This window comes from Microtus ochrogaster, unplaced genomic scaffold (assembly GCF_000317375.1).
Source record: "Microtus ochrogaster isolate Prairie Vole_2 unplaced genomic scaffold, MicOch1.0 UNK87, whole genome shotgun sequence".
Lineage (NCBI taxonomy): Eukaryota > Metazoa > Chordata > Mammalia > Rodentia > Cricetidae > Microtus > Microtus ochrogaster.
In genome coordinates, this window is record NW_004949185.1 from 740,070 (window position 1) to 748,329 (window position 8,260).

Consider the following 8,260-nt stretch of genomic DNA (forward strand, 5'->3'; position numbering starts at 1 on the left):
GGATTAGCGAGAAACCTGGCACTAGGGAAATTCTCAGAAGTACACAAAGGGGACCCCAGATAAAACTCTAAATGATAGTGGAGAGCTGGACTGAACTGGCCTTCCCCTGTAATCAGATTGAGGACCACCATAACCGTCAAACCTTCATCCAGTAACCAATGGAAGCAGATACGGAGATCCACAACGACCCACTAGGCCAAGCCCCTGCAGTCAGTGGAAGAGAAGAGGAGTGACGGTATGAGCGAAGGGGTCAAGACCATGACGGGAAAACCCACAGACGACTGACCGGAGCTAGTGAGAGTTCTCGGACTCCAGCCTGACAGCTGTAGAACCTGCATAGGACCGAACTAGACCCCCCGAATGCAGGTGACAGTGGACTGGGCAGTTTATGAGGCCACTGGCGGTGGGTCTAGGATCTATCCTGAGTACAGGAACTGGCTTTTGGGAGCCCATTTCCTATGGAGAGATACCTCGCTCAGCTTAGACGGGGTGGGAGGGTGGAAGAGGGGCAGCTTGCTCAGCTTAGACACAGGGGGAGGGGTGGAGGAGTGCCTTGGTCAGACCTCAAAGCGGTGATGGGACAAACTTCCTTGACTCCCCATGGGAGGCCATACCCTAAGGAGCAAGTGGTGTGTGGGGTGAGGAGAAGGTGGTGGGGGAGTGGGATGAGGGGAGGGAAGGAGAGATCTGGGATTAATATGTAAAATTAAAAACGAAAATTTAAAAAAAGAAAAACCAGTGGTGTTGATCGGTGGCAGTCAACAGCTACCTCAGAAGCCACCAGGAGTTCTCTCACTCCCCATAGATTTTGGGTTGGAGGGTATCCAAAATAAGGGTGTGATTTCTTTTCCTTGTCCAATTCTCGGATCCCAAGGGTTGGGGAGACCCAGGTGATCTCTGGGTTTGGTTTTGGGAGCATGCTCATGACTCCTGCCCGTGAGTTGTCTGGTGGAAGCCACAGCTATGAGCCTGGATGTCTCAGGCCTGCAAGGATAAGCTGCAGTCACTGGGCAAGCTTGAGAGTTCATTTTGGGAAGCAAGGAAAAAACAATCGAGTTGCAGGTTTGGAGAAAGCAGCCCCATCTTCACAGCCATTTCTGTGAAACAAGGACCCTGGGGCTTTGGCCGACGATGCTCAACAAAGTGAGCCAAACAGATAATGAGATGGCAACAGTAAAGATAATTTAATCTGAGGCTGGATTAATGGGCTCTCGGGGCCCAGGTCACAAATCTAACAGTCTTGTTAAAGCTGCGGAGGTCAGGCTACTGCCTTACGATTAAGACAGACATTGATGGGTTAGAGTTCAGAGGTCAGACGTTAGAATAATAAGCAATGGAATTCCTGGCAGGGAGCCATGGCTCCCAGGGTTCTGTGCCTAGACTTGCTTTGAGTAAGCTTTGGAACTATGTAACTCTGGCTCCTGTGAAGCTCAGGACAGCGTGTCCAAACCTGCCCCTCTCCCACCGCGGCAGCAATGGCACCCTTGATCCTCCTCCATGCTGAGTCCAGTCCAGTGCGCAGCTCATAGGTCCGCTGCCAGATCTTCGTTCTTCTCGACATTTCCCCTGCCCAAGCATAGGCTGCTACACTGGCTTGTCCTAGCTAGTCACCCAGGACCGCTTCTGCCCCTCTCCGGTTTGTTTTTAGTTCTGCAGCCACAGTGACCTTTGTTTTGAGGCTGGATCTTATGGTCTCATGTGGCCCAGACTTGTCTTAAACTTTCTGTGGAACAGAGAATAATCCGGATGGGATGCTCTGCCTTTACCTCCCAGGTGCTGGAGTTGCGGGCACACAACGCCGTGCCGGGTCCTCTGTAGCTTGTATTTCAAAAATTATTACATATTAAATCTATGTAGTGTGTGTGCATGTGTGCGGAATTGTGTATGCATGTGTGTGCATGCGTGTGTGTGCATCTGTGTGTATGTGTGCATGCGTGTGTGTGTGTGTGTGTCTGTGTGTCTGTGTGTCTGTGTGTCTAGGTTAGAGACAACCTGCAGGAATTGGTTCTCTAGCTCCACCATGTGGGTCCTGGGTAGAAAACTCTGGTATGGTGGCAACTGCCTCTACCTCTGAGCCATCTCACCAGCCCCTTTAAATTGTTTTTTACTATATTTTATTTTATGTTTATGTACGTGTGATGACAATAATGGTGATGAGTACAATGCCGGGGTTGGACCCAGGGTCTTGCACACACTAGGCAAACTAACTCTCTCCCACTGAGCTGTACCCCTAGTCGCTTTTGTGGATCTTTCTGTTGCTTTATTCAGATGGGGTCTCACTGTGTAGCCAAGACTGGCCTGGCTCCCTATGCAGACCAGGTTGTCCTTGAACTCAGAGATCTATGGACCTCTGCCTCCTGAGTTCAGGAATTAAAGGCCTGTGCTGTTTGCTATAAGAATCTCACTACTAGCAATCCTCCTGCCTCAGTCTCCTGAAAGCTTATAGTAGAAGTGTTCCACCAAGTCCATTTCTGATTTCTCTGTCCAGGGCTGACTTTCTGGGCTAGCACACTCTCCTGCACACACCACCGTTTTTTCAGCTTCTCCGAAGCCACAGACCCTCCTAACACGGGGCCTTTGTGACGTGCCTTTGTCCAGAAACTGTTCCCTGGGTTTTGTGTGTTGCTAGCCTTCAGCAATCTCCTCTGGTCAGACCAGATCTCCACCAATGCTCTTCAGCCCATGGGGTTCCAGAGAAACCCTGTCTCAAAAAACCAAAATAAATAAATAATAAAAAATAAAACTGAAATTAAAGAAGCAACCAAATCTTAGCAAGAAAGAAAAAGAACAAAGCTACGTGTGGCGTTATGGGCCTGTAATTCTGCACTGGGTAGGTAGGTGGAGGCAGGAGGGTCAGGAGCAGTCACGAAGCACACCTTATTCCCAGTGCTCAGGAGGCAGAGTCAAACAGATTTCTGTAAATTCAAGGCCAGGCTGTCCTACAGAGACAGCCGTAAAGAGACCCTGACTCAAGAAACAAAACAAAAAACTAGGCAAACTGTAAATTCCTAATCCTGCCTCCGGTTCTGGAAGGCTGAGATTCCAGGCAAGCATTACCACCTGGAACTAGTTCTTGTAGACCAGGCTGGCCTCGAACTCACAGAGATCTGCCTGTCTCTGCCTCCTGAGTGCTGGGATTAAAGGCGTGCGCCACCACCACCCGGCGTTGTTTTTATTCTTTTTGCTTCTTTTTTTTTTCCCTCTCCAGTCTGCATTCCTTCCACCACCTTTAATTGCAAATCAAAACTTTCCCATCTCTTTACAAGATGGGATTTCTCACTATTGCTTGCTATTTCTTTTGCTAATCTAGTATGTTTCTTCTTTCCTTATTTTACTGTTAGATTTTTGAAGCATCTTAAAGAGACAGGAGGCAGAAAAGAGGCTGGAACTGGACCTCAACAGACTGAAGTGCTTACTTCAAACATAGAGGGGCAGACATGGCAGTAAGGGGGGTGTCTGCCAAAGACGAAAGGGATGCTTGGGCTTTATAGAGGAGGATGGGGAATGGGAAGTTAAATCCACCTCTGGGGCTGTGTGCAAGCCTTCGGTTTCTCTTCTTGGAGTTGTTTCTAGACAAGGTCATTTTATGTTTAGAAACTGCCTTCCCCCTGCTATCAGGATGAAGGTTGGTAACGGCAATGAGGGGGGAGGGGCTGGCACAGAGTTTACTTTAACATTGACAAACAAGACAATGTCAAATGACTTCATTCATTATTCCTGTGAGTGCAGGAGGGCAAAGGCGGGTGGGGGGGGGACTTCATATTGCCATGGCATGCATGGAGAAGTCAGGTCACCCGGTGAGCGCAGCGAGTCTTTACCCCCTGAGCCACCTCACAGCCCTTGTTGTCTTTTTTAATTGCTCCATAAGAGGTGCTTTCTTTCAGTTCTGCCCATTTCATCCAACATTTCTTCCCAGACTGTGACTCCTGTGCTTGAAATATACAAACACTGTACCGTGTGCTGAAAAGCGCTGTCAGTTTCGTGATGCTCCGCTAATTGTAGATACCGACTGGCAAATAGTGGGCATAGTAAGTCATAACAAAGTCTTACATGGAGGGCATAATAAGTCATAACAAAGTCTTACATGGTCCTGCCATCTTTTGTCCTTTGTAAATGTGTTTCTTATCCCAGCACTGGGGATCTCTTGTGCAAATTCCTTATTCTTGTTGGGCTTGGTATTCTGTGATGTAAGAATAACAGAATTTAAGCCGGGTGGTGGTGGTGCCCGCCTTTAATCCCAGCACTTGGGAGACAGAGGCAGGAGGATCTCTGGGTTGAAGACCAGGCTTGTCTACAGAGCATGTTCCAGACATCCAGGGATTCACAGAAAACCAACCAACAAACAAAAGACCAAAAATCAGAATTTGACTCATAGGAACTGGAGAAATTATAGTTGACCTTGGTGGATCTCTTCCCTTACCTTACCTTTCTCTCGGGTAAATTCATCAACCAAATCAGAGCAAATGGCAGCTTTCTTTTAAAAATTGTAATGGAAGCCGGGCAATGGTGGCGCACGCCTTTAACCCCAGCACTTGGGAGGCAGAGGCAGGAGGATCTCTGTGAGTTCGAGACCAGCCTGGTCTACAGAGCTAGTTCCAGGACAGGAACCAAAAAAAAAAAAAAAAAAAAAAGGTACAGAGAAACCCTGTTTCGAAAATAAAAAAAAAAAAATTGTAATGGAGTCTTCCAACCGTTTAAGAGCTGGAGGGGGACCCTGGAGGAAGAGATTAAGATTAAGCATTTAGTTGCCAAATAAGGGCGAACTGGAATGTGAACTGGAATGTGTTAATCCTCGCCTCGTGAAAATGCTCTGCGCGGTACATTATCTCAATTTCGAGGGGAACAGCAGAGGTCAAGAAACCCAGTTTTTAGGTCTCTAAATCTAACACGTGGCCACTGAGCGGCCTCAGCGGGCCTCTGATTGGAGGCCTCGGGAGCATCTCCAGATTGGTTGCCGCCTCCTGTCTGGACGGGACAAGGACTCGCCTTAGAGGCAAGGGAAAGAGAGAAGTGGAACTAAATGGTCTGTCGTAGGGTGTTCTTAGGGAATTCAATGAAAAACCAGCTTCTCTCGGCTGGTAGTCTTGCGGTGCCTTTCGGGAATTGTAGTCAAACCGTCCTCACGATGCTACAATGCGGGCAAGTAGAGGACTACAATTCCCAACACGCCACGCGGCAAACGAGTGCATTGCCTATTCTCATCCCCTTTACTCTTCACACTTTTTCTGCGCTTCCTACCCTTTGGACTGGTTATTGGCTGGTTCCTGTCTGTGGAAGACTTCGTGGTTCTCCCACCGTTTTGTCATCCTTTATTTTCAGCCAATGCGCGACATTGGCTCTGATTAAGCGACGGCTCGTGACCCGGGGTATGCGTGGGGGATCCGAGTGGCGAGGGGGCGATATGAGAGAGATAAGGGAGAGAGAGTTAAGCTAGAGGTGGCGTGAAAGGAAAGCCAGGAAGAAGTGAGGAGCTCGGACGGTGTGGGACGGTGAGAGGGTGAGGCTGGCGCGGGGGAAAAGGGATAGAAAGGGATTTATATCAGCATGGAGGTAGTTTATAGCCGGGTCTCCAGATGAGAGCTAAGGACTTGACAGATTTGGAGCTTGTAGACCGATCTGACCAGGAGGGTGGAGGAGAGAGAGGGCTGGGTTCAAATAAGCATCTTTGTCACTGCTACGATAAATTTGAGGCGTCGTTAATATGCAAAACTCTTTTGCAAGTATGGAACAATAAATGATTCTGTCACCTGGCCACATTGGTGAGAATCTAGACATGATCCTCGGGGCCACACACAAAAGTGGGAATAATCCCACCAGTTGGAGACTGAGAGAAGGTTTAACTTTAGGGGAGATGTGGGATGAAAAGCCAGCATTGCTACATTCCTGTAACCCCAGCACTTGGGAGGTGGATACAGAAGGATCAGGTGTTCAAAGCCATCCTTGGCCACATAGCAAGTTCAAGGTGATCCTGGGCTGTTTGATGAAGAAGCAGGAACATGAGGGGTTTGGGAGAAGTAAGGAATGAGTAGCACCAGGGAGGAAGGTGTAGAAATGGTGGGTGATGGTGGACCTGCCTCTGATGTTTGTATCTCTCAGGTGATGGAGAGCGCCCCTGCAAGGGGTGGACTGAACCGAGCACACCTACAATGTAGGAATCTACAGGAGTTCTTAGGGGGCCTGAGCCCTGGGGTGCTGGACCGATTGTATGGGCACCCAGCCACTTGTCTGGCTGTCTTCAGGTGAGAGCCTCTCAAAGCAAGGACCGTGGTTTGGGGAATGTAACGGGGCCTGCAGACTGGAATCTTATGGGGAGAGGTTTAGCTTAGTGTGAGCACCGGCGCGTTAGACATTACCACATGGTGTAGCAATGCAAAACAGAGTGTGGGGGCAGTGGGACCAGTAAAGAGGTGGGAGGTGGGGTGAGACGTTCCAGAGGCAGGCGTGAGGCAGCTTCTGGTAACCTTTGGCCTCTGAACCTTTCAGGGAGCTTCCTTCTCTGGCAAAGAACTGGGTGATGCGGATGCTTTTTCTGGAGCAGCCTCTGCCGCAGGCTGCAGTAGCCCTGTGGGTGAAGAAAGAGTTCAGCAAGTGAGTCCTGAGCACAGCTGTGCCGGCTGCCCAGCGGCTGCATTCTCAAACTGCACCGCTAGGATACACAAGAAGCTAGGGGTCAAACCTCGGGCCTCTCCTCAGGCTCTGCCCCGCACAGGGAATACCCTCCAAGAGTACACTTGCAATGGTTTCCCCTTTGGAGGTTGTGATTTCTTTCTTTCTTTCTTTTTTTTTTTTTTTGGTTTTTCGAGGCAGGGTTTCTCTGTGGCTTTGGAGCCTGTCCTGGAACTAGCTCTGTAGACCAGGGAGGTTGTGATTTCTGTAACTAACTGGTTGTATGCTGACTTAAAAAAGAGAGCAAAGAAAAGAAAGAAGCAGTCCTGAGAGTTGGGAGGGAGAGCTAGGAAGAGCAGAAGTTCAAGGGCTCCACGGTAAGTCTGAGGCTGTCCCCAGCTTCATAGGACCCTTTCAGAAACAAAAAAACAAAAGAAGGAAAAAAAGAGAAAAAAGGGATTAACTTAGAAAATTAAACAGAGAAACAAACAGTGATTAAAAGAAGAGAAAACAAGCCAGGTGGTGGTGGCACACGCCTTGAATCCCAGTACTCAGGAGATGGAGATAGGTAGATCTCTGGGGCAGAGGTCAGCCTGGTCTACAGAGTGAGTTCTGGGACAGTCTCCAAAGCTACAGAGAGACCCTGTCTTAAAGAAAAAGAAAAACTAGGCTCTACTTAGCGCTGTAGTTAGAAACACAGCTTCATTCTGGGACACTGTTCCAAGGGCTGCCAGTTTAGAAAAGGTAGAAATGGAACCCCTGGAGGTCTCTTTCTGCTCGTAACACACCCCTTGCCTCTGCTTCTGTCCAGGGCTCAGGAGGAGAGTACAGGGCTCCTTAGTGGCCTCCGCATTTGGCATACGCAGCTGCTCCCTGGTGGACTCCAGGGCCTCATCCTCAACCCCATCTTCCGCCAGAACCTCCGAATTGCCCTTCTGGGTGGGTATGTCATTTCCCTCTCTTCCTGAGCTAGGGCAGGGGAACTGCTGATGGCAGCGATGGAGGAGAAGCCCCTGAGAGGCCTCCTCCCCCTTTGGAAGCTCCTTCAAAAATATATTGGACCGGGTGTGGGTGCGGGGTATAGGAAATGCCCCCTCCTTGTGGTCCGTGGGGAAGCAGACAGGGCTCCTTACTCCTACTCATCCTGGCTGGCCGCAGGGGCAAGGCCTGGTCTGATGACACAAGTCAGCTGGGACCAGACAAGCACGCCCGGGATGTCCCCTCACTCGACAAGTACGCTGAGGAGCGCTGGGAGGTGAGGACTGGGCCTCTGTGTGCCTCTGCTCTGCCCCATTCCTGGAACCCTGAGATCCAGTCCGACCCCTTTGTCTCTGCTCTGCCTCCATCCCTGGAGCCCTGAGTTCTAGTCTGACCCCTTTGTCTCTAGGTGGTCTTGCACTTCATGGTAGGCTCCCCCAGTGCAGCCGTCAGCCAGGACCTGGCCCAGCTTCTCAGCCAGGCTGGGCTTATGAAAAGGTGAGGAGGACAGAACACAGCAGCTCCCTGCTCATTGGGTCTCAGATAAAGCGGGTGTCCAGTGCTCGGAGGGATTGAAAAGAAAGAGGTCTGAGCTGGGCGGTGGTGGCGCACGCCTTTAATCCCAGCACTCGGGAGGCAGAGGCAGGCGGATCTCTGTGAGTTCGAGACCAGCCTG

At 50.0% G+C, this 8,260-nt stretch overlaps 1 protein-coding gene across 1 annotated transcript in view; it reads left to right on the plus strand.

Moving 5' to 3' along the window:
* The first annotated feature begins 5,216 nt into the window (after positions 1-5,216).
* Vars2 (valyl-tRNA synthetase 2, mitochondrial) overlaps positions 5,217-8,260 on the plus strand; it is an 18,087-nt gene continuing 15,043 nt past the window's right edge. Inside the window, 6 exon segments of the mRNA XM_026777824.1 lie at positions 5,217-5,366; positions 6,097-6,239; positions 6,484-6,588; positions 7,418-7,549; positions 7,765-7,861; positions 7,994-8,082. Of these exon segments, the coding sequence (XP_026633625.1) occupies positions 6,100-6,239; positions 6,484-6,588; positions 7,418-7,549; positions 7,765-7,861; positions 7,994-8,082 (563 nt within the window). The 5' untranslated portion in view covers positions 5,217-5,366; positions 6,097-6,099.